The sequence below is a fragment of the Hyposmocoma kahamanoa genome, unplaced genomic scaffold (genome assembly GCF_003589595.1).
Source record: "Hyposmocoma kahamanoa isolate Upper Pololo Valley unplaced genomic scaffold, ASM358959v1 232, whole genome shotgun sequence".
In the NCBI taxonomy this organism is placed as follows: Eukaryota; Metazoa; Arthropoda; class Insecta; order Lepidoptera; family Cosmopterigidae; genus Hyposmocoma; species Hyposmocoma kahamanoa.
In genome coordinates this window covers 4,169,935-4,197,354 of record NW_020653750.1, presented here as the reverse complement: position 1 = coordinate 4,197,354, position 27,420 = coordinate 4,169,935, and the positions used below count along the sequence as shown (strand labels likewise).

Below are 27,420 nucleotides of genomic sequence, written 5' to 3'. Positions count from 1 at the left end.
TCAGTTTATGTTTAGCTGAGTGGACGGTTTGAGAAGTTACGAAATTTGATGATTTCCACTATTTTGCTTGTGTTTCATGTCTAATGTTATACGGTCGATACTTATTTTAAATCAAACAAAGTTTATATAGTTTTCATAGTGCAGAAAGTGTTATAACATAAACAATTAGCGCGATAAGTACAGAGGACATTCGGTTACTTTTTTGGCGGCATCACAACTGCCACAAAAATAGATTTTCTTGTGCAATATTTTATGTGGTGAAGGCTGTGAACTGATTTGCATCTGGACCGGTTTATGGAAATAGGTCACGGCCTGTGGAGTACTTAAGATGGACATATTGCGGTGAAACTTTAAAATCGGTTGTAATCATAGAGCTATCATGGAGAACTCGACAGTCGGCGGATTGCGGTCAAGGTCGCGCTCGAAAACACCCTTCTTGCGCTCGAGCTGCGACAGGGAGAGTTGTGGAGAGACCGAAGAGCACACACATAAATCTGGAAGAAAAACTCCGGTAAAAAGGAGCACTCCTATCAAGTAAGTATTACTTTCTTGTTATATGTGGTAACTGATAACAATAAGAATTCCCATTGTTGATAAACGACAATGTATTGTTTTTTTGTGATGTAAATTCGCCAAGCAAACTAAAGACAATAGAGGTATACAGGCAAGTTGTTTTAAGTTTAGTGAAATCGCAGTAAATAAACAAGTGTTTCGTACAACAGCTGCAACTTGACATTATGTGTGAAAAATTGCAGCTGTGCAGTCAATTGATATTTGTGCAGCTGTGTCTTATACTTTTATTTATTTTACATTGTGTTTACAAACATTCCTGAAAAACCTGAGTATTATATTTAGGCCTAATATTTTTATTTGCTTGCATATAAGGAATGTTTATCACATTCAATGATTGCTGCATGTCTGAGAAGTTCCCATAAAAATGTACATGTATACTTAAATGTACCTACTTAGAGATAAGTACGTACTTGTAAATAAACTATAACTTCCCCATACAGTTTGTTTCTTATCTTGTATCTCAATTTTTGTCCATTAGATAGTGGGTACTATCTACTATCGTATACTATACAATATGTATTTATCTACTATGTCAATGATGTTGTTGTAAGTTAAGGTAGCTTAGACTTTGAGCCAGTGATGGTACAGTATAACACTGATGTTAGTAAATATCAGACATTCCTACTTAGTATCAAAGTAATACATATTGCAGAATACAATAATACAGCTCTTTCTATTCTATTTAATTATTTACTCATCTATTTTTATTTTTATTAATTTACTTAATTTGTAAATTAATTAAGTCAAAACATTTGTGCGACCAAAAGTCAATGAAGTTGTTGATCAAAACTACAAAGACAGTAAATTACCTGTAATTATTATAATAGCTTTTCACTCAGGCATCATAGAGCGCAGGTTCTAGTCGGGCGCATGTCGGGTCGGGACCGCCCCGGACCCGTGCACCCGTCTCGCGCCTGCGCTTGGTGTGTTGTCGTCCTTATAAATACTCGGAATTAGACCCGCCGCGTTCCCGACCCGACACGCGCCCGTCTCGCACCCGCTGTCTGTGTGTTTCACACATTAATATTGCCACATACATTCCTGCTACTAATAGCTATTGCACAATCAACACAATATATATTTTAACTATACATAATTATGTATTTATTCAGCTTTTAAACTTACACTAAATAAATCACAATTTTGTACTAGTTGTACTGGCCTTCATTGCATAGAGCAATGAAGGCCAGTATATATTGTGACCATGTAAAGGCTTCAAGTGATGACATCACATTTTTTAGATGTCACTGGTATGTGTTGAGCAAACAGTCGAGTTCAAGGAACTACCAAACTAGGATATAAGATTCTTATCTTGTTAGTATGCTTAAAGTGTTTTATTTCAGGTTTATTATCTCTCTTAAACCAGTACTTATGTAGTAAATGCAATTATTGATATTTTCTATTACACTGTATGTTTTTTTGGATATGTTATACTTCTATTATCTGTTACATGTATTTATTAAATATTTGAGAAATTATAAAAAATAATGAATAAAAATTTTACATATTATAACAAAATTATATCATAGTTGAAACTTGTTGATAATTTTAGAATAGTCTCAATACAGTATTTAACATTGTATGACTTTTCTTACATTTGAAATCATTGAATGTTTTCATAAATCACCAATTATTCTTATTTATAAAGGTCTATATACATATAATGTGCATTTTGATATTACGACATTTAAAACCAAAACTGTATTGTAACTTTGATTTACATTATTTCAAATAATTTTTTGTGTATAATTTTTACACTTTTTAAATAATAATAATAATAAATTATTTATTTATTGTTCTTTAATAATAATAATTTATTTATTGTTCTTTCCACTTTAACAATACAAATTACAGGCTATTTAAAGTAAAGAACATCATACAGTTTTGTCTTCTTTTGTAAAAACTGTAGCATAACAATAGATTTAAAAGTACCAATACAATTTATTTCAATAACAAATTCAGACACACACTATAGCTAATTTCACATTGTTTAACATTCAAATTGAGTTTTTTTGTAAGACCCAAAAACTTTAGATGTTACCTTTTCAGGCAACTCGATCAACAAGGCAGCAAGCTGACGGTGGATCCTATAGTGGAAGTAGATGAACATGAGTCCCCACCCGCTCATCGGACCAGACAGTCGGCTAGGATCTCAGAGAAGCTGGTTAAGACCTCAGATTACTCTTCTGAAGAGAGCTTGGATAGACTGAAGGGGGGCAGAAAAGAGATATACCAAGTAAGCTTATTAATTACGATTGCAATGTTACGAACATTGATTATGAACAATGGCTGTTGAAAACAATTTTATTATACTATATATTTTTATAGGTTGTACTTGTATACTTACAAATATAGAGTACTTCACATAACTCTACGAAAACTAGATATCGACTGTGAACTGGCTATCGGTACTATCTCAATTTTGACAACTTTGCACAATGACGGAAAAATTATTTATATAGCATCTGGTTCTGGTTCTCAAAATTGAGATAGTACCGATTGCCAGTTCACAGTTGACATGTTATTTGACACTAATCTTCAAACTAAACTCTACATTATGAAGTTGCAAATTTGATGAGTACCTGTGTGAGTGAGTAAATGTGATGAGTATCTGTCTTGTAGTTGTAAAAAAATTCTTTTCAATACATTTACAAGGGTTTCAAATGCAATTTGCTTGCACGGATTAGCACTACGATTTCACAACCATTGCGTTGTCGTATTAGTCATCTGTAATAAATCAAGAAAGGCACTAAAGAGTGACATAATAGTAATAGAGGTACTTCTAAAATGACGCTATGTTCGTCAGCAAGTTTACGCTATGTGTAAAATTATCACCAATGACGTAATTATGAAGTAGATATTTAAAAATAAGCGACAGCAATATTTGTTAAGGATATGTTTTTATTATCTACCAACAAACAATCTAATCGTCTTATTAAAGTACCTACTAATCCTACCTGAAGGTTTTCTCCTAGTGCGATGGACGCCAAAATTATCAGTCCCTTCGTTTGAATATAATTCATATTATGATTGAAAAAACTCAGTTTAACATCTCAATTGAAACGTACCTTATAACCATTACCAAAAGGTTGACATTTAATAAATGTCTACATATTTTCGGTAGTTTTGGACGTTCAGATAATTTTGAAACTGACTTTGGTACATATATAGTTGCTGCAGACATCTGCATCTGTATCCGCAACCGCGCATCAACAGCATATTTTTAGATATCTACTTCCGCATCCGACATCCGATTCAATCGATGCAGAGTTTTGCGGCTACGGATGTTTTGCAGGTCACCACAAGATCGTCGGGAGATGGTCGTACTCAAAGCGCATGGTGAGCGCTAATTTGTTGACCTGCGTCACTTTTATGCAAATAATATTGAATTTACATTGACTTACGAACTTTTTCATTGAAGATAGCCCAGCTTTATCATAAAGTACGGCCGACGACATGTTTTAATAAATGTCGTATAATATTTCTATGCCTTCAATCTTTCATCTCTTTTATAATAAAATTATGTAAAGCTTATTATCTTTTACTTAAATTAATGATAATTAAATGATCACCGAATTCACAATGATCCACATTTATTCTGAATTTTTTTCATACAAACGCATTTGCAGATTTTGACGATGAAAAACTCGCATCCACGTCCTCATCTGCCGTTGTCGTCATTACCCACATCTGTCATCATCATCTATTTGCCATGTTTTATTGAAATAGATTACCGGAAAGTGCACGAAGCCGGATTCATCCCCTAGTTTGCCGTCCTTAGAGATGAAACATTTTCTTCAAATTTTAATGGGATACCCTCCCTCTAACAAAAAAGAATCGTCAAAACCGGTTCTACAAACTCATTCCGTGCGAAAATTGTAATACTTGCGTGTGTCAAGCTTTTCAGTGCAAATTATATTCTCTTTGCAACGTGCAACGGAATAAACTACAATTTAAAACAATGCGTTCAAAAGCTATGGTGTTATGAATCTTATAATTGAAACCATGGCCATACCATAGTGAACTAAGGCAGTTTATAGTTTGCTTGACCTTAGTAATAGGTAAACAAAGCGAAGGTTACAATGTAACTGAGCAAAAGCTTCTACGTATAAACTGACATGTGGTTTTTATACGTCAATATTTCAGAGGTTTAACGGTATATGTATCTGATCTACGTGTAATATTGATATAAGTGTATTATATTTAGCCGACAGAAAAATCTTTATTTGAAATTTTCTTTAAATTAGGCAGATGTAGAAGTATCATATCGAGATCTCATTTTCTGAGTATTGTATATTCTTTAATGCCAGTTTGTAACAAAAGGCTTAAAAGATACACGCCGTTAACAAATACTTTCAAATATCGCCGTTGAAAGGAAAATTTAATCATTTCCTTAAAACTTTACACATACCATTAGTAATCATAACCAATGCGATAGTGTAGAAATCCATATATAGATACTAAATTAATCATTAAGAAAGAAACTTAACAATATGTGAAATGTACTCACTACAAATTGTTAGGTACATACCAAATGACGTAAATAAAACATGTAGAAGAATGTTCAAGAGTAAGCTGCTTACTCTGCCAGTTTTTACGTAATTATATTTTTCACGCCAGTTCATCAACATTCACCTGTCTCGACAGCTCATATAAATATAGCTACGACGGGTTGTCCCATTCACGTCTAAAACGAATTACATTCACATATTGTACCGCACCTCTGATAAGGCGTATGCTGACGCGACATGGAATAGAATGAAACCTACATACATATATATCAATTGAAACTCTTTATGAAGGTACTTCGGACAAAAAAAAACCTAGTATTTTAGGAACATTTATATTTTACATATATCTGCAGGTAAAGAACCTCAAGTGCTAAATAAGTATATAGTAACTTTTACCACAGAGCGTTTTAAAGAGAATGAAGCTCGAATGCCTAATTAGACATTTGAAATCAATTTTAAGGTCAAATAAAATGTGTTAAACAAAAAGCAAACGACAATGGGACTTTTACTTTTAGCATTTTAAAGCAATGTTTGTAAAAACATCTAAATTCCAAAATATAGACGTAAGGTCCTTTACCTCTCACAGCTACAGATATGTTCTATAGAAATATAGTAATTTTTGCTCTTCTTTTCCCTGTACTATAGTGGCTTCGTGCCATGGCGGTCTAATTCGAGTACAATGAAAGGATCGTTATCATAATCTGTCTTAATAGTTATTTACATTACACAGATGCCATAAATATCAATCAGCCAATTGAATAGACGCCCGCCTGTTAATTGGATTTCCGACCGTGTGCGGTCGGATGTCAGATTGTTTGTTTTGTCCTCGTCTGTTCTCATGTGTATGTCTAATGATAATGGATCTATTCTGTTTCATATTTTAAGGTGTCATAATTTAAGTTTAACGTTTGTTTCCTATCATCGCAAGTCAAGCATCTTATACTAAATTTATACCGCATATTTTGGTTTCATTGAGCATAATATCGATATTAATTATATTGTTTAGTGCATAGTTTCTCGAAGTGGTCCCTACCAAGTGAGCGCTGAAGAGTCGTAGGTGGGCGCTAGGGGCCTCGGAAGCAATTGGGAGGCATTGATGCTCCTAGGGGGTGCTACCGCATTTGAAAAAAATAAACCTGAATTATCAATATAAACTACAAATATATAATCTTTTTCCTCATGATTTGTTTGTTTCAAGTTAATATATTTTTTGTGGTGGTGGGTGTTGAAATTATTTATCTCGCCTAAGTGGGCGATGAGCCAAAATGTTTGTGAACCCATGGTTTAGTGTCTATTGTCCATTTTTGAGTTAATAGTATAATATTTTCCTTTTCATTATTCTTTGAACAAAATAAATAAGCGTAACAACTAAAATTCTCCTACGTTTGTCTACAGAACTAGCAATCCATATGTCGATCTCACAGGAAAACCAATAACATCCAAATATAACCAGAATCCGAACTTCCCCCACGTTAGTTTATTTTCGTAACATCCCATACTCGGTATTATTAAAAGCCATCTGCTTAGCTTCAGTACTGTACAGAAACTAGTGGTCTGTGGTTCACATATCTGTATTTGACTTACCAATGTAGTTAAGGAGGTGAATATCTTGACCCAATTGAGTGCTTTTTATAGATAAACCGGAGTTAGCCGTGTAAGGTACGTTGGTTGCTAGGCAATGAGAGAAATCGCTGTATTTTTTTAGCAAATCGATATGATTGTTCACAATACGCACGTTGAAGATGTACTCTCGGACAAACAAGGTCAGTCAATCAGTGCATTATACAAAAGGACTGTTATCGGGACAAAGTTATAGTCAAACTTTTGCAATGTCATAGCTTTTATAAAATCTGCACGAATATTAGCCGGTGCCTTACCTTCGCTTAGTTTCAATGCCTTATAAGGGTCAATATGTACCTACTGCCTAATAATTGTGTAACATCTTTGTGTAATAATATTATAAATGCAATAAGTAATTGAGAATTAATTTATTTTTCGTACACCGCTCTTTATCGAGATATATCACATAGAATTCTGAAATGGCATACGATTACGATACGATTTGTAGACTGAATCATGGTATTCGGATCTTCAATGAGACAATAATGTAGGAAAAATAAAATATGAATACTTTTTAGTAAATAAAATGTCATTTGTTGCAAATCATGCTTATGTATATTTCGACGAAACAATTTACACATGAGCTGATTGTGCTAAATATCGTATACTATAGTTGTCCTGATTGAAAGTGTACGAATATTTTAATTACAAATGGTTAACGTCGTAAATATTCGATTGTGGTATGGTCACTGCATAAGATTGATTGTGTTCACTTCCGTGCCCGTCGTAATAGCCACGCCTTAATCGCCTCAGGCCATAAAATATGCTATTAGATATATACTGCCCTCAGAACGAAAAAAGGCACAACTGCTGTATAAAGTACGCACAGTAGTGCTTTCCTTCGTTACGAGGGCAGTATACTTATAATCTACGATACAATACCGGTATCTTTATCATAAAGTTTAAATGTGGAAATTATACGTAGTACTTTATCATAGTTATTGCCTTTGGACAGTTTGCTCGGTCTGATTTTATTATTACAAAATCTTTGACTTGGTTATTCAATAACTTACCAATTTTGAGATGTTGTGTGTGTATAATCTGCCAGTGCTAAGGTTTGCTATTGTTTAACTCAACTAAAACTCGGCCACGTTTAAATATCACCTGCAGAAATTCGTTTCACTTCACTTTTTATTTTTATGGCTCCATCAATATGAGAACTGATGATTTTGCCAATGTCACAGTTGAAAGAAAAAAAACGAAACAAAAAAAAATTTTCGCTAAGCTCTAATAGGACATTAACCGGTGTTGGTAAGTTGGACTACGGGAGTACTCAGTTGAGAATGTAAAACAGAACAGCAAAACAATATTTATAAATATATGTTATTTAAGTGGATAAATTTACATAGAGTAACAATATGGGGGGAGAACACTAAAGTTAAGAGGTTGTTTATGTTAATGGGGCGGAATTTTGGAGAAAGTAAGTTATAAAGTGGAACAGCAATATTAGGACAATTGAAAAAAATGTGTTCCAAGGTACCGTCTTCTAGGCCGCACTCGCACAGAGAGTGATCTCGAACTCTGATTTTACGCAAAAATACAGGTGTGCAAACATGGCCTAAGCGCAAACGAATAATAGTGGAAGTGATGTTTTTAGGCAAATCGCGACGTTTAAAAAACCAGGGTTTAGTGGGTAGATTTGGTTGGAGGTTACCATAGTGTCTACCAACAGTTTGTCGTGATTCCTGCCAAAGGACCGACCAGGAGGCTAGCATTTGGGGTTTGGTCATGGCGAGCAGATCTCTGGGAAAGCACTTACAGTATTTGCATACGCCAATTCTTGTCGCATCCTTTGCAAAGGCGTCTACTGCTTCGTTACCACTAATCCCACTGTGACCGGGAATCCAGGCCAGAGTTACCTCAATTCCCGCACAATGACATCGGTACAGAGCTTCCTTAATTTGGAGGGTGATGGAGAAATTGTCTTTGGAATGAAACGGTAGCTTAATAATGTCTTGGAGGCAACTTAGTGAGTCTGAGAAAACCAAACATTTATTAATTTTATGGGACTCAATATATAAAATGGCTTCGAGTATTGCAATTGCCTCTCCCGAAAAGACCGAATTCAGATAGGGGGATTTAAAACTGAGTACGACATTGAACTTGGGGAACCAAACCGCGGCTCCCAAGTCGCCATGTTCGTGTAATTTTGAAGCGTCGGTAAAAACAGTAGTCCAGTCATGCCATTCTCTCTCAACTATATCGTTGAAGACTTGGTTTGCTCCAGGGGTATCTTTCATGATGCCAAAACTAAGATAGACTGTTGGGCGAAACGTTAAACATTTAAAATCAGTTTCAAACAACGGGTTCATATAATATTGGTAAATAGGGAATGGGAGATTGGAAATTTTGTTAAAACTGTTGATAAGAAGGGGGGGTTTCTTGTGTGACCAATAATTGGAGGAAGGGATAATCTCCGACAAGGATTGCAATACGGGAAGCAAAGGGTGAGAAGAATATTGAAAGATCTTGAAGAGGAATAAATTAAATTAAATTATAAATTTTGTTTATAAATGTCGTTTCCTAGCCGCTTTTGCCCATGTCAAAGTTCTTGATTCGCCAAACCTGACTCACGCACGTTGCGCAACTGATAGCACGCCTTGATACAATTACTCAAACAGAACGATTCTTAATTCAAAAATGAGTTTGCATAATCATATAGAATTTACTGTTTTCTTTTTTTCTATAACCTATTTAAAAACCTTTTAGGTACATTTTAATTAAAGTCCTTGTCTATGCGTTTTGCGCAATTTTCTATCCCTGATTACAAGTCCCCACAAAGAATACTTCTACTGTAAGACCAGCTTAAAAACAATCTGACCGACTCATGGAGTCATTGAAACTCAATAGTTTCCGCTTCCAAGTCCGCAAGAAACTGTATCAATTCGCGCGCTTTTTTTGGAACCGTTAAAGATGATGTCATACTGCCGGTCGGCTTGGCTTCCTAATCTCATTAAGTAATGAGTTTTTGACGGTTATCTGTCAAGATTATACTATATATATACTATAAGAGACTTGTTGATGATTTATAAATTGTCATTTTTATTTTAAATAGGTATGTATTTCACTATATTTTAAGGCCTACGTTTGTACCATATTGTTATCTTACAGGTTAAATATTCATTGTATCTTTAACTCTTGTAGCGTTATTAAGCTGTTGTTTTAGCCTACTTTTTAAATATTATTTGGCCTTTTATCACGAATTAATGAAATACATATAACTTAAGATATAATACTAAATAATAATGTTATGTATATTTCATTAATACCACGTGTACGTGGTATTGATATTAGCTAAGTTATAATGTTATAATTTATTTTTGAATAGAACGAGCTCAACAGTCAGTATGAGCGCGTATCGACGAGCTCGCGAGGCTACAGCACGCTGGCTGACGTCACGCTTAGTCCCATCAGTGGGTACTCGCAATATTCCAACGTGACCCACAATCGGTAAGAAACAAACATATTTCTTAATATTTTTTTTAATCTAAATTTAAGGAGCTTTACCGTGTATTTTAATAGTAATGTCGCTCTCGTAATATTTTTTTATTTTTATTATTATAAATACAAAGATCAAACACAAAGAAAAATTCAGGTTCTGTCAGATCGAAGGAATTTTTTTTTACGTTCGATCTTTGTTTTTAGTGTGAAATTACACAAAAAAATAAATGAATTTTATGGTAGTAAAATGAAAATTATTTTTAAATTTATTTATTAGTTACAAAATTAGTTAAAAAACATTAAACATAGTTTTACTTTACACTGTTATACCTAAATAGATATAAATGTTGCAACTCCTCTAGCAATAATATCTATCAAATCATAAGAAATAAAAAATATTGGAATAATTAACATGTAATTGCATACATAAGCTGACGCCCTAGTCCCACATTTAAATTTATTTAATAAATTATTGCACACATAAAACAATCTTATTTCTGAAAAGAATCAGATGTGAAATATAAGTTAGGCATTGACTGTATTTACATTCTTGTGATTCAGCATGTTTTATCTCACGACAATCTTACAAAACAAATACTGATTTGAAGAATATGGAATTCAAAAACTGTGTCTGTTTTAGTGAGCGAATGTAGTGTATATGTAATAAATCAGTAAATGGTACACTGTATTTACTGAATGCTTCGCAGAATTATCTGCATTGATTATAAATATAATTTATTAACTGATAATCATTAACTGCCAGTTTAAATTGTGTCTATTTTTACTATGATTTCTAGTTGTTTTTTCAGGTATGCATATTTGATTTACTATAATTGTATTTTTATGTATCTATTGACTTGTAATGTAAAACAATTTAATTTAAGAAATCGACTATACTACTACGTCAATAAAAATACATAAATTATACTGTCTTTTGTATCAATCTGTAACAAAAAATGACAATTTTGGAAAATAACTGTCCATGGCACTGTACAACTATAACCATAAAAAAAATAATTTGATAAATAAAAAAAAATTAAAAAGTTGTCAATTTTGACGGCAATTGACTTTTTGAAACCTGTTTTGGAATAACGTATTTATTCCAAAACAGGTTTAAAAAACTTCAACTTTCAACTGCCGTCAAAATTTACAACTTTTTAATTTTTTATTTATTTATCAAATAATTTTTTTTATGGTCAAAGTTTTACAGTACCATGAGCACTTTCATATGACATTTACATATATCAATCATAAATATATACCTATGATGCACTATACAGTAAATGTAAGTTACTGTTAAAACAATACTCACTCCAAGTGAATTAGCTAGTAATGTTACATTTGGGCAGGTCGGGACGGTTCGGCAGTCCGACGTACAGCGCGTGTTCAACGGACAGCTCGTTCGCGGAGCAGGCGTTGGCCGACGCGAGTATACTGCTCGACAAGGACCCCTCGCCAGATCATCTGCCTTCCCGACTTTACAAGATGGCCGGCGAGTACTGGAAGTGAGTGTACGCTCGTGAGATTATACCGTCGGTATTCGTTTATTCCCAATTGTTCCATGTACTCAGTTTGTAGAAAGGCCGAAAGCGCCATTTCGAAAAACTTTTTGTGGCAGCATGTTTCAGGTTTTAATGACTGCTTTAAAATATTTACGTCCTGTGTTAAAATTCAGTTTTGGTTTTAATTAAGTTTAAGTTTTAAAATATTATTTATGTCCATACTGAGAAAACGTTCACACTTTAGATAAATTAACTCCCTCAATTCCTATCACTGCTCATAAGGCATAATGTCGTCGGTGTTTTGTAGAAAGGTCGAAAACGTCACTTCCAAATTTTTCAAGGGAGCATGTTTTAGTTTTTCAGGACTGTTTTAAAATATTGACGTCCAGTTCGTCCAATACAGAATATGGGTTGTCTCATGTTTATTTTTTAAATGGCTAAAGTATTTAAATACGTAAGTAAGTGCCTATAGAAATACAAGTACAATATTATTTTTTGAGACAATAATTTGTAGCAAAAACTTAATAGGGAATAATAATTTGTCGTCAATGTACTCAAATTTCAATAAATACATACATATTGAAATATAACCTGTTCCGAGAATTCCCGAGATTTGTGAAAGGGAAAGTCCACATTATTCTTTAGTTTAGCTAAATTCCCTCAATTCCGATCACTTATGAGTTATAATATACATATAACCAGAGACCATTGTCATCCGCCGTTTATTTCACTGATTACTAGGAAAATAGAAAAGAAGCCTAATGAAAAATCTGACACGGACATTAGATAGCCAATTGTGACAGTGGAACAAAATTTTCATCACGTTTCAACCCATTTCTGTATTATTATACCCATTTGAAATTACCGCTCAAATTCCACCTGACGCCTGTCAACGGAACTAAAAAGTACCATCATTACTCACGTAACATAAAGCAAGTTTTTCCTTATGGAGGGTATCCTATAAATAATTCAATTACCTTCTGAAATATCCGCCAGCTAGCTGCTTTATGTGACATTTTAATTGTAATTGTAAAATTGGTTCTGTTCTTTTTTTATTTATTTTGTCTTCATAAAAAAATGGCGAAAATTATGACTACTTGCACGGAAGAAACTATAGAACATGTTTTGACTGTCAGGTTCGTACAACACTTTTTAAAAAGCTCTTTTTTATTAAATAAATCTTTTGAAGTTGGTTGTCTTTATTTACACAAGTTGAAACGGTATTGCAATTGGTGGATTAAACTAGCAATCCGTGTCTAGTTTTCGTATAATATTAATATGTAATTGAACAAAAATGGATTTTATTTGATAACAACACAAAGTTCATAGTAATAAGTCTGTTTATTACAACATAACATGTTGCCACTTATTGTAGGGTGACTTCTTGTTTATGTTTGGCTTTTGATTTTCCTGTAAATGTACCTTGACTTGACGAGTAGTGCCACAAAGTAGCATACTAGAAGCAGGTTTAAAGTTATGGTATGGTTAATGAATGTAATTTGAAATGTATAAAAACATAATAGAGTTAATAGAAATGAAAGTAATTTCTCGAACCCAAATCTCATATTGCTTTTTTTTTTTCAAACAAACCAACGTTTCGGGATCTTCACAAGTCCTATGGTTACGGCTAACTGATTTTCGGTGGTTTATTTGAAAAACAAATATACGCGATTAATATCTGAAAAAAATATTTAATTTCCAATGTTTAGTAATTGCAAAAACCTAAGAACTCGAACGCAAATTGAAACAGTCTAGTAAGTAGTAATTAGAACATGTAAAGTTCACAAACATAAAGACTTCTTTTATAGTACTTTGAGCATGAGTAGAAACAAGTTCTTATTTTTGTAGTGTATATCTAGACCTATATAAACCACTAATTCATGCTGTAGTTTCACATTTACACCCTTGCTAACGGTGACGTGTCGCCGGCGACCAGGCGGTCGACCGGCGGGCACTAGAACAGTGACAATAAATAAACTTCTATATTTGTGCGCACGCGCAAATGCCAACCGCTTCAACGAGCCAATACTGCACTTTAATTTTCAAATAAACACTTAATTTACATTGAAATTGGTGATATTTGCATTTATGCGCCTCAATTAGTACTTTTTTAGACATCTTATTCATTTAGTGTTGTGATATCCGTTGTGTTATAATGTTTGGTGTTTTGTTTTTACGTTGTGAAGAAATGTATCCCGTTCATAGCTTCATTCATGTCTGAAAGACGGAACTTTGGGGGATAGGTACTCCATATTTACCTTTGTTAGTTATTCTTTACATCTAAGTAGCCAATGTAGTGTAGTAGGTTTTATATTATAATTAATGCTCCAAGCTAACGTCAACAAGGAAATTGATTAGTATAAGAGAATGTAAATTTACTTTGAGAGTATTGCTGTATAGTAAAATATTATTTTTCAATTTAATTTTGTATTCTGTGTATCATATAAGCTTAGGAAAACTAAACCTATGGTTCGGATTTTCCTATTTTGTAATACATGTTTAGATTTTTGCCATATAAATATAAACAGATAGATACAACTCGTACGTTTATTTAAATTTGCTAAATCATTAAATGACATTCTCGTTCAGAAAGCTTGAATTACCCTTATTTTCAATTAGAAAAAAATGTAAAAGTAAGTAATAATTTAAATTAGTTGGATTTTGTCGAACTCCACACAGTACGTGCGACGTGCTATTTACTTCTAAAACAACAAATGTACTGAAACTGAACTTACAGTAAATGTATTGTATTGCAAATTATTTGTTTTGTGGTGCGAAATATGTATTTTTTTGTTCTTATTAGCATAGAAACCGCGTCGCGTCGTATGTAGAGCTCGTTAAGACAATCATTGTTAGTATAGTCTTTCTAGTTTTCATTACTTATAATAATCGGTTCTATATCTATACTTTATTCCCTTGCTGTTAATTGTAATTGATATGAAAACGAACCTGTTTCCTTTATAGCAAATACCCAAAAACGGACTACACATACTCACCGCTATCGCGAGATCGGGTGGAGCTGGCTCCAGGTCAAGTGGCGGTACCCAATATGTCGCGCCGGTCTCTATCGCAGTTCCGCGTCCAAGGGCCTAACACCAGCGTCGATGAACTTGATCGCCTCATCTCCGCCAATGCATATGTCTCTAAGTCTACGAGGAAGCGGTTCACTGTAAGTTTGAAGGAACTCCCTGTAGTTTCGAATTACAAGCTTCCGCATTATTGGTTCTTATTTCGTTTATCCTGAGAGGATCACCGTCAAGAGTCTCAGTTATTGAGCACGACGCGATTTCCATAATACAAAATTAACATGTGCTCGTGGCCGAATTTGTATAGAAACTAAACTAACTTTAAACTTGAACTTTAAATCGAGTGCGCTTACTTTATAAACGATTAGGAATTCTAGTAGCCATAACTTGAAAATGCAACTCTAACAACTGGAAACTAAACTATTTTTTGTTTGTTTTTGTCAATGTATTTTCGAACAAACTAACGTTACGGGCCCTTTATGGGTCTCATGGTCACGGTTGCCTGAGATGGTAAAGTCATCAACCAGTTAAGTGTAATATTAACCAATCAACTGTTCTAAATTCGTCTGTTTAAAGGTCACATAAGTGACATTTTCCACAAGTCTTTAATTTATATAGGCTATGGTAAGAAAATCAATATCTTTTTGCACGTGAAACTCAATAATAAAGAAATGCTACAAACTTAATAAGAGTTTTATGTGCAGAAAGATGGTGAATTTCTTACAACTGGTACATAATTTGAAGATTTTTTGTGGAAAATGCACACTTATGTGGTTTTACCATTAAGCACACGATATATTGATTACAGTCAGTGGACAGTTCGGACGACGAGAGTTACCTGCATGGCAATGGCGGCTACCGCCCAGTAGACCAACAGTGGTGGATAACGCAGCTCCTAATCACCATAATCACCTCCATAACAACTGCCACGTCCAATGTATATCAGAAAGTCGTGGGACCTTCGCATCGGTATCCTTACACCGATCGTCAGTCGACACAAGGTATGATGCGAATAAATACATCATGAATAAGTGCTTCAAAGCTTCATTGCAGAATTTTGGAAATACGCCGTGTCAATAGAAACACTAAGCTTTGTCAGGTGTATAGCTTCACGAGAACATCAACGCGAAGTAGTACAAAATTTTAGGTATATTTTGTATTACGGCGATGCGACATGTTTGCTGTTTGGTTCCCAGTTACTATCAAAATTACTAATATAATAATAATAATATCTTCATGGATTAAGGGGTAATTGTATATTCAAATAAGATTTATTATGTCTCCAAGTGTAACAACTATTTTGCAACGATTTTTAGCCATCTGAAGAGTAAGATGTTGATGGGTTTTTTTTATGTCTTCAGCGATACTTACTGATTTCCATTTCAGTTGTACGTTTCGCGAATTTCTTTTCACATACGGATATATTATACATTACTTTTTGTAATTATAGCCGGTCTGGTGTCTCGAGCGGTGTCGTCGACTTTGGCGCCGTTCTACTGGATTTATACCTTTATAAAGAAAGTTGTTACAACCACTGTCACCACTATTACTGAAACTGTAAGTAGTGTTTTTTTTATACAATACAGAGTTCTCATCAAAATAATATAAATAGCTAAGTTAGCATATAAGAATGCAGAGTTCAAATACGAACTCTGCATTCTAATATGCGTGCGCACGTATGTTATGGGGACTAGGGAGAAAGTTTTTGTACAAATTTTGTACCTTTAATTTGTACCTTTCACTCGTGTAGTGACTAATTAAAAATAGACAATTTGTATTTAGTAGCAGTAGAGCTCGTTGTGGAAGAGTTCGTCCAGTGAAGTACTGTCACCTTATCTGCCGCCAAGCAGTAATGTTGGCATTACTGTGTTCCAGTTTTGAAGGGCTGGTGAAATTACAGGCACATGGAACTTGTCAACTTATGTCTCAGGGTGTCGGGCGCAGTGACAGTACCCCTCAGATCTTTGCAATTTAAGCTCTGAGTGACATTGCAACTGTTATAGATAGGCGTGTAGCTTACCATCTGGTGCACGACTTGTTCGTCCCGTTACTTGATATTATAAAAGAATGTTTTTTCCTTACTTACATTAACCTTTTTTAGTATATATTTGTTCCTTGTAATTAATTATGGTCAATTGTCTTTTATTTTTATATTTACGAAAGTGAAATGCTATACATAATATTGATGATATCACTTTCATGCTTTTAAATAGAAAACACGACTTTAGACACATTAAAACAATTCCGAGTTGATTTCCCTTAACTGCATTTTTTTTTTTTTTTTCAGATAACCCCAAACCATGTGAGTGTGAATGAGAAGTACACGGTGCAAAGTCAAGAAGTGCACAAACGTCACTGGTGGCCATGGTTACTACTGCTGCTTATGTTTCCTCTTGGATATGGATGTAAGTACTTTCATGTAAAAAATATATAAGGTGTAATGTACTTAATTGTGAATACTGTAAAGCTATTATAACATTCATGAAGAAAGGGTACGTAATGCCTGAATGGTTGCGTACATTTTGTATAAAGAATTAAATACTTTTTTCTCGTATTTAAGTATGGCTTTTAGTTTTTATATAAAGTTTTTTGAAAACTAAACTCCGTCCAACCTTTTTTTTTACTTATGCCTCAGACGTTCCGTAATTATTGACACAACCATTGACAAAAAATTTGTACTTCCTGGACTCTTTTGTTTTTTAATTTTAGTGAAGTGGCGTGTTCTTTCGCTCCGGTATTTACCAAGCCAACAGATATGTAACGAAGATTATTCAAGTTGGTAAATTCTGGTACCTGTCAAATAAATTATAATGAAACGAAATAAATTATAGATAATTATAATAAATTTTTATTGTTTATGTATATGAATCGTCGGATACTTTTCCATATGAACAGGAATCATCACTTGAATCTATTAACATTAGTTACTAATTTTTGAGTACACAAAATGTCAAACGCAACATCACGAGTCCCGTCGTTTCTTCATAAATAAAATCGATTGTTATAAAAAATCGGATCGAAAACGCTTTAGAACATCATTAATTGATTAGAATTCGAGCTGTCAAAAGTTGAATAAATGGTTGGACGGAGGATAGGCTCAAAATAAAGGAAGCTTTTTGGTACATTATTATAATAAAATGTTAACAATTCTCAATTCAAACATTTTCTATTTACAATTAATTATGTTATACCTTTTTTGTTTTAATGCATTTACCGACGTGACTTAATACCAAGCCAGATCAAGGAATAGTTAGTGTTACATAAAAGATATCTTTGAAGGAAAAAAATGTTAAAATTAGATATTTTATTAATTATTATTTTTTGCACTGTGCTGTTTATTACAGGCTAGTTCGTTAATCTGACTTTGTTCTATTTAATAGAGTGTATTTTGAATAATCTAGGTAACTAATCAAAAATTTTCAGCGCGCTACACATACGAAAACTGGGACCGGTTCGCTTTGCCCAACTTTACCGATTTCCATCTAGATTTGTCCAATATATCGTCGTTGGAATTCCCCACCATCACCCTACCTTCACTACCGAACATTTCTCTACCAGAAATTATACCCAAAATAAATCTCACGTTACCAGAAATCAATATAACCCTTCCAGATATAACTGATAATTTGCCTGAAGTTGCAAAAACGTACAGAGAGTACAAAGACGTAGTTCAAAATAGATTGGCCGATGCGTCAGATTACATGAAAGTGGTAGCCGAAAGTTGCGTTGAAGAAATAGGACATTTTTGGCGCAGTATACTTGGATGACTAAAATATCGGTTATTTCTACAGATGCATCATAAAAGGGTATTAAACCTGTTACGTGAGTTGGTAATGTTTCCGTTATTGACGGATCCTTCATTCTGGTGTAACAGTAACTGCGGGTGAACACTACACTGAAATATTCGGCTATTTGTTTTTTTTTTTAATTCACGTAAATTAGGAAACTAGGACTCAAAAACTTAAGATCCCTCAGTAACAATACCATGCATCTGTCAAGCTTCGGTACGTATATGCAAAATTATTTATAGGACCAAGGGAATGAAAGTCGAGGGTTTCTCCTAGTCGGCTTATCATTTAGTCCGTAGTTAACGGGAACTGTAAGAAGAAGTTAATTGAGTTGAGATATTTTAACTACAAATTAACCTGTCACGTGTCCTTCTGACGTCGTCCGTGTGACTGTAAATATTTTGGTAAATTAAAAGGAAAAATTATACATTTTTATAATATAAAAAATATAATTAAATGGAAAATACACATATTGTACTTCGGCGCGTGACGGGTTAATTAAACGTAATAATTACATATTATGTTGTGTTACATCCACTATTCAATATACGCAATATATCTTTATTATTTTATTATGTACATACTTAAACTTAATGGATTGATTTCATGGTTTTGTTTGTAGTTATTAAGATTACTTATTGATGTTCGAGACGTCACGTTAAATTATCATAATTTAATTTTTGTGGTTGTTTTGGGATTTATCTTATTGGCATTTAACTTGGAGTTATTGTAGTCTAATTAGAAATTCACAAAAAAATACATTGGAAAATGGGGATAGTCAAACATAAGCCATAAAACTTGTGTTAAATTGTAACTTCTTCAAAAGTATCAAACCTACTTCATCTTAATTTTTTTTTTATTAATACTTGTAAATTGTTCTTACTAGACTTAAGGTTAGATACCTTGTGGCGAACGTAATCCATATCTAATTCTATTTATGACGACAGACAGCAGATGTTTTCTGTGATAACGATTAATATTCATTATTTATGACAATTTTATTTCAGTGATTTTTATTTTCGCTGACTCCAATTTACAAGCCTTATTTTTATATAAATAATATAAATAAATAATAATAATATACGCGAAAATAATTTATGGGGAGAACGGAATACATTTAAACTTGGTATTAATAATTGTATTGTGTACATTTATGTACCAAATACAAATGTACACATTTGCTTCCTTTCTTACTATGACAATAAATATTCAAAACATTTAAATTAGGTATTTTTGCAGAAAACGCCAATATTTAACATACATTACAGCTATTTAAACTTTGTTGTAGCTACAAACTATTTTATTTATTTTAAATCTATCTATTTTAAAAATGGACGTTTACAATAATAATATTTTAATTGTTTGGTACAAGTGTATATTATAATTTATTTCAAGTAATAGTGATTAAAATTATATGCGTTAGTTAATAATTGCTATTTAATTAAAAGTTTATCATGTTTCATTCCACCGGTCTTAAGTTTAGATTTTATTCCCATTGAATATAACTTTAAATCATTATTACTTTAATTAAATAGGCTGTTTCAGAAGAACGTAATTAAGGTGCCAATTACACTAAGCAACACAAAAATGAGCTTTTGAGCGAATTTCCAATTCTGTCGCGTCACATTTCGATAATTATTTAGTGTTGTTGTCCCGGGCTTTTGAAACACCCTATATGAATGTCTACAACATGTACCTATAAATGTGGCCATACATTTTAAGTGATTGTTTCAATGTGCAATAATTCAATTTATATCAATAAAAAATGTAAAATTAAATCTTTGTCACTAAATTTTCACGAAAAGACTAACAACTAGTCATAATTTGTTTCAAAAATTACAATAATTGTATTCCAAAGTTTATTCGAACTGATTATATTATTTTGCAATAAAATTATTATAAAGTGTAATCTAAGACCATTCAGAACTAATTATATAGCTTTAATATATGGGTTGTTAGCGTTACACTAGAACGAGAATGATTGCCTCCATATTAAGACAGGTACAACTTTTTCCTATCGGGTGCATCTCTCAAAAGTTTTTTTTACGTTTTTAGATAAAGGTCCTCAGGGTAAATTGTTCACATTAATGAGTGAAATCATTCCTCTTTCAGGTAAACGCAGTTAAATTATAAAGCGATGTGAATTCAAACGAATAGTAATGTTGTGTAGCTGTAATGTTCATCCTATTGCCTAAAAGTACGCTCTCAATTTCATCCCTGTTTTTTTATGTGCTGTTATGTAATGTACAATGTTTGTTTGTACTTAATGTTTGTATAGTTCTGAATGATCTAAGACTGGTTTCGAAGAAATGTTAAATTTATTATTTTCTATCACAAGTCTTATCATAGTTTGCTTTTTAAATTAATGATTTCATCACATAAAGTGACTAATTTTGTTTTTAAATAGAAAAACAATGAAAAACATACTAATAAGGAGTTAAGTGGCATTTCATTAGAAAGTATGAGTGAGTAATTTCGCCTTAATCATTGTATGAATTCGAATTAAGTGATCTATTCTCAAAACTGTTTGTCGATGAAACCAGTGACATTACAAAAGTATTTTTAGAGTTTGGAAAAAATGTTAAATTAATGGCTGAATCCATTTTGACGAAACTTCTTGTTTGTTTTAAATTAATGATAATAAATGAGTAAAGTACATTAAATGCAATATGTTCTACTATTTTCCTTGAGAAGCGATCACATCACTCGAAGTTTATCACAGCTATTATTAGATTATAAGGAACTATTTACAATGTAGGGACGGGGTTAGCATGTAAGTTAAAGGACGTAATCAACATTTTTGTGTGTACTAACACAGTTATTTTGATTCAATTACAATTTTCTATTCAAAGCGTCTTTCTCTTGTTTCCCACATAATTCTTCCCTGTGAAAATATATTTCGTTATGATTGGGGAGGATAGAGGATTGTTTATCACCTATTCAAAGTGGACGTATGGAACGCTACACTTTTAGGTGAGTTCACTTTTCGGTAAAATTTCATTCTATCGCTCTGTCCTTCCCTATCATTTTTATAAATATGTATTTATTTTACATGTAATTAATTAATCAAAAGACATTGTGTGGGAAGGACAGAGAAACTTCAATTACAATTTTTTGTAACGCGTCATATGTTTTCAGGTTACCACTATGCAGAACAAATACTACCTCAAAAAGAAGTGATAATAGATACATACAAGTCTCCGGAGATAGTACATGATCCCGATTTGTCTAAACGCATGGCTGCATTAGAAAATTGGGCATTCAACGTCGATTCACGACTCAAATTTTTCGGTGAAAAACTATCAAAATTGGACAACTTAGAAGCTCAGATTGAACAGTATTCTCTCAAATATTTGCAGAACAACCTTATACAAATATTCAATATGAACGACAATTCAGATGCTATAGCCTTGAAGTTGAAAGATTACTTTGATAAGCATTACGTTACCAAAGATGAAATGCAAACAATGAGTCAGGAGATTCACGAACGGTTGATGAGTGCGTGGAAACCCGAGATGGACGAAGATAGAATCCGTAGGATAGTTCAAGAGTATCTCGCAGTGTTTGAAAGGAGACAAATGGAGTTAATTGTAGAGAGGATCAAGGAGTACGTGAAGGAAGTTGAAGTGAGACATGTGGGAACAAATTTCGATATTGAAGAAATCAAGAAGGTTGTTGCTGGCATGTTGGAAATTTACGACGCTGATAAAACTGGACTAGTGGACTTTGCTTTGGAATCCGCAGGTGAAAATAATATTGTTATAGACCAACTTCCATGCATATATTTATTTTTTGTTAGATTTAATCCAGACCAGTGTTGGGCGTTAATCAATTAAATTTCAATCAATAATTCAATCAGATTAAAAAATCAATTCAATTGAAATCAATTGCAATTAAATCAATTGCGACGCGTCGCAATGATTTAATTGCGATTGATTTTAATTGCAATTGAATTTAATTGCAATTGATTTCAATTGAATTGATTTTAATTGCAATTAAATTTGCAATTAAAATCAATTCCGGCCGGTTGGGGGCCCGGTTGGAAGCCCCGGTTAGGGACCCGTTTGGGGCCCCCGGTTGGGGACCCGGTTGGGGCCCCCGGTTGCGGGCCCCAGATTTGGGGGCACGGTTGGGAGCCCCGGTTAAACCGGGCCCCCAATTGGGGCCCCCCGTTTTAGGGGCCCCAGTTTGGGGGGCCCGGTTTGGGGGTCCGGTTTGTGAGCCCCGGTTTGGGGGCCCCGGTTGGGTGGCTCAGGCTTCTTAACTGGCCCCTAACCGGGCCCCCAATCGGGGCCTTCAACCGGGGCCCCCAACCGGGGCCCGCAACCGGGACCCCCAACCCGGGCCTACAACCGGGGCCCCCGGCCCCAAGCGGGCCCTCCCACAGCGCCCCCCAACCGGGCCCCCCAACCGGGTCTCCAACCGAGGCCCCAACCGGGGCCTCAACCCGGCCCCCCAACCGGCCCCCTAACCGGGGTTCCCAACCGGGGCCCCCAACCGGGACCCCCAACCGGGCTCCCAACCGGGCCCCCAACCGGCCCCCTAACCTGCCCCCAACAGGCCCCCACAACCAACGCCCTAACTCGCCCCCATATGCCCTATAAATTTATCATAATTGTCAGTTTTAATTGTTAATTGTTAATCAAAAACATTGAAAAAATTGAAAATTGATTAATTGTTAATTGTAGATATTTGCGATTAACGATTGATCAATTGTTAGTTGCGAGAACCGCAATTAACAGTTGATTAATTGTTAATTGCGGTTCTCGCAACTAACAATTGATCAATCGTTAATTGCTGTTTCGCAATTGACAATTAATCAATTGTCAATCTTTAATTGCCAGAACAATTAAATTTTGCCCAACACTGATCCAGACAAGTCTTTATTATTATTCAGAATGTATTGAAGGGAGATGAAAATCTTTTTGCTATATTTTGTTATATTCCTAGTTTATATTTAGTAATTTGGTCTAAAACCCCTCTATTTTTGTTTTTTGTGGTTTTTATTCCAGGTGGCCAAGTGATCTCAACGAAATGCACGGAACTCTATCAAATCAAGACGAAGCAGTATTCTATTCTGGGCCTGCCGGTGTGGTGGGTGTACACTTCTCCACGGTATGCCCTCACTCCTGGCGCCATGCCTGCCGAGTGCTGGGCCTTCCAAGGTTTTCCGGGTTATTTGGGTAATTACATACTTTGTTTTATGACAAATAGATTCCATTTAATAATAGAATTACCATTAATTAATGATTTCCGACACTCAATTGATTATTCTTATACGGTGTAGGAAAACATTTTGTAGAAAGTCAACCTTATCGTATATGGGTTAATTTTTCGACCTATTGTTTTATAATAATGTTTAGATTCGTCTAAATGAGTGACCTACATCTGTGCGACGTTATGATGTACACGTCATTTATTTATTGTTTCAGTAATACGTACATACGCGATCATAGAAGTGACTGGTTTCTCTCTGGAACATATGTCACGATTGTTGGCTGTTGATGGCAAAATCGAGTCGGCGCCCAAGAACTTCTCGGTTTATGTGAGTGTAAAGATACTTCATGTTTGTCCTTATATTTGAAACAACTACCCGTCTATTTGTTACCATACGTGACAGTATAATACATTACCACTTCCTTTTTCATAATAATCTTCTTATACACTATAATGCTTACCATCGTGGTGAAAGGATTTGCCAATCAGCGTAAGGTACTCGCCATTGTTGCCCAGGGTGCGCAGACGTACAGGAAAGGAATGGTGCATTATGCGGGGTGCCTTTTTTCGCGCACCCCTTCAATAATAGCCCACGCGCCTGAGGCGCTCATTTAAGTTAAAACGTAAATGCTAAATGAAAAGAGCGTATTTTGTCATAACAGTTAGATGCACGCGGTCGCTGCGCGGCGGCCACACGATGAAATTCGTGTCGAGTAAATGCGCCCTAACTATTTAAATTTATAGACTTCAGTTGGGTAACGGATTTTAGTTACGTATTTTTTTGTTTTTCTGATTTTGGCGATCTTCTGACAGAAGTGCAGTCTTGAAGTAAACTCATATTGGCCTGCTACGTACTAATTACAGTTGGTCAATAAATTTGATATAAAACTATTATTTTTTTCTATTTATAAGAACCAATTGATTGTCATCTAAAATTCGGACTTAAATTTGAAACCATGTCGCTTAGCTTAGCATTATCAGTATAAAAATTAGCATGATATGTACAGTTAGAGCGTACACAGCTTGACACTTTGGACTGTTCTTATTGTAAACAGCATAGAGTCGAATGTTTTCTTGACTCTGTTTTTATGTCAAAATGTGGAAGACGATTTTGCATGCCCAACTTTAGTCAAACAAATCGTGGTAGAAATATAGTTAAATACAATCAAACTATTACAGGGCCTTCACGGCGAATTAGATCCGGAGCCACATCTTTTCGGTGACTACGTTTACGACTCAAATGGAACAGCAATACAATACTTTCCTGTCAAGTACCCAAAGACCACTAACATTGGTGGCATTGAATACCCTGTTGCCTACGACATGATCGAACTAAGAGTAGAGAGCAACCATGGGAACCCGACTTACACATGCGTGTATAGATTCAGGGTGCATGGTAATCCATTATCCGACATTCGACGAGCGACTGAAGATAGTATAAAGGAAAGTGAATCGTAGCACACGATTTTAACAAGAGACACTAAAAATTCCCAAAGGGATTGAACAGATTTGTATGGATTTTAAATGTGACACATGAACTTGCTTTTGACTGTCTTGTGGTTGGTTGTTGTGACTTGTGAAGTGTGCAGAAAATTATCTCGAAATCGTCCACTTAATTAATATGTGTTCAATAACATAAACAATTGGATAGTGATCATTCCTAGAAATATATTTAATTAATGAGTCCCCGGGGCCTTCTATTTTAAGGTTTGAACACTAATATAATTTAACAAAGGTCCAAAGTACAAATAATGTTATCTATACAATTAAAATCATGTGTTTATTTAGACTACTAAGTTTGTATGTTGTAATTTATAAATTGTAAATGTCTGACACTGCACAATACCGTTTAAATACGCTTAGTTGTTCTGAATAATTTTACCGTTATTTATAATGATTATTGATGATAAGGTTTTTAGTTTATTTTTAGGTTTTGAATACATAAAAATTAAGGTTTTGATTTTAATATTAGTGTTTTTTTTTCCTTGTAAAGCTGTAGAATTCAGGAATAAGATCTTTATCATCCACCTCCATTTTAAATTATACACTCCCGGATACATAAATTGAGCCATCTTGCATTTTTATTTTTCAAGTGCTAGAATAAAATTTGTTTTATTATCATTGAAGAAAGAGTTTTTCCCGATTTCGCAAATTAAAATTTTCACCAAAACCTTTCGAAAATGACGTTCAGTACACCAGTTTCAAACTTGAATTAGTTATTGGTCAATCAAACATTATTTACACAAATTTGACAATACAAAGTGGCTCGAAATATGTGTCCGGGAGTATATTAATAAATAAAATTATATTAAATAGGCAACTTATTGTTGGGTTGAAATAATTTTAATTGCATTAATACCTTTTCTTTTATTCCTAATTCTATTAGCTATAATTTGATATGAATTTAGACTAATGAAGGAGCTAGTCCAGTTAGATGTTAATAAATTTTATGCCTACTAATGTAATTGTTTTTTCTAAAAGATATACCTACATAACTGAGATACTAACGTAGGTAATGTTTATTACTTTTTGTTCTCTGGTTTAGTGTTAATCGCATTCTTAAACCCAATAACAAACTCAAGATAAAATCGCTTAGGGGTTCAAAAAACAACATGTAACACTCGCAATTTCTATCCACAGCTCCAATTGTAGCGTAATTATTTCACATCACAGTAATCATTAGTTTGGGGGCTTATCAGAGTACCGCCACTCACTACTAAAGCTACTAAATGCATGCAGTTGTAACTAACTTGCCTGCACACAATAATTGTCGCTGTGCACCTAGACCGCAATCGCAATGTAATAATATAATAATAATTGTGTAAAGGAGTTAGTGTTTTTTTATATACATACATATAATATCAAGTGACGGGACAGTATTTATGTTGTCTGTTTTTTTGGACGGAACAAACAAGTCGTGCGCCCACTGCTGATGAAAAGACTCGGGGTCGTATTCCAGAACTCTACTCAATGCTCAAGTAAGGATTTAAGCAGACTTGAGTATGATTTCAAGCACTGGAAATACGACCCTAATGGCAAGGACTTGAGTATGATTTTCAGTGCTCCTTGCAATACTCAAGTCCTGACTTGAGTATTGAGTAGAGTTCTGGAATACGACCCTCAGTCTTTTAATGCCTTTTAAAAAACCTCGACTAATTTTTAACACCTCACGACTAGTCTAGTTTTTTAACCTTCACAGTCATACGACTAAAACTCAAAGACTAATTCGAGTCGAAGTCTTTTAACCCTAGGAAGCTTAAAAGACTTGTAGGACTAAAACGACTGGCGCCTTATAGTCTCGGGAGTCGCGAGACGTATGGCGTGATTTTATTTCTACCCACAAGATGTTTATTTTACGATTGATGGATAACGTTAACGTAGCTTTGTTCACAGAAATCAGTTAATTATAACCAATTCAAGAATTTGTTTTTTGGGAATTATTTGTTTCTTTTATAATATAAATGAATGGATACAGAACCCAACAGTCAGTGTTTTATCAAATTTTAGTGTCTGATATTGTCGTTTGACCATAATGATGAATGAAACATGCTATTTATTTATGAACGTATTAAGTGGAGGTCCACAGTCTCTGCCTACCCCTGCATGGGTGACAGGCGAGATTTTTATGTATATATTTGTTCTATGTATTACAGATAATACAATTTATTATATTATCTATAATTTATTATATTAGATATTTTATTCAATAGCCGCTAATCTTAGCTTTCGAAAAAATATTTTA

General features: G+C 34.1%; 1 protein-coding gene across 1 annotated transcript; it reads left to right on the top strand.

Moving 5' to 3' along the window:
• The first annotated feature begins 76 nt into the window (after positions 1-76).
• LOC113228569 lies at positions 77-26,486 on the top strand. The gene is made up of 12 exons (XM_026461920.1): positions 77-534; positions 2,623-2,809; positions 10,033-10,154; positions 11,495-11,650; positions 14,612-14,816; positions 15,482-15,674; positions 16,124-16,230; positions 16,961-17,078; positions 21,600-22,205; positions 23,474-23,644; positions 23,894-24,006; positions 24,858-26,486. The coding sequence occupies exons 1-12, from the start codon at positions 380-382 to the stop codon at positions 25,134-25,136; spliced, it is 2,412 nt and encodes an 803-aa protein (XP_026317705.1). The 5' UTR covers positions 77-379; the 3' UTR covers positions 25,137-26,486.
• The last annotated feature ends 934 nt before the right edge of the window (positions 26,487-27,420 follow it).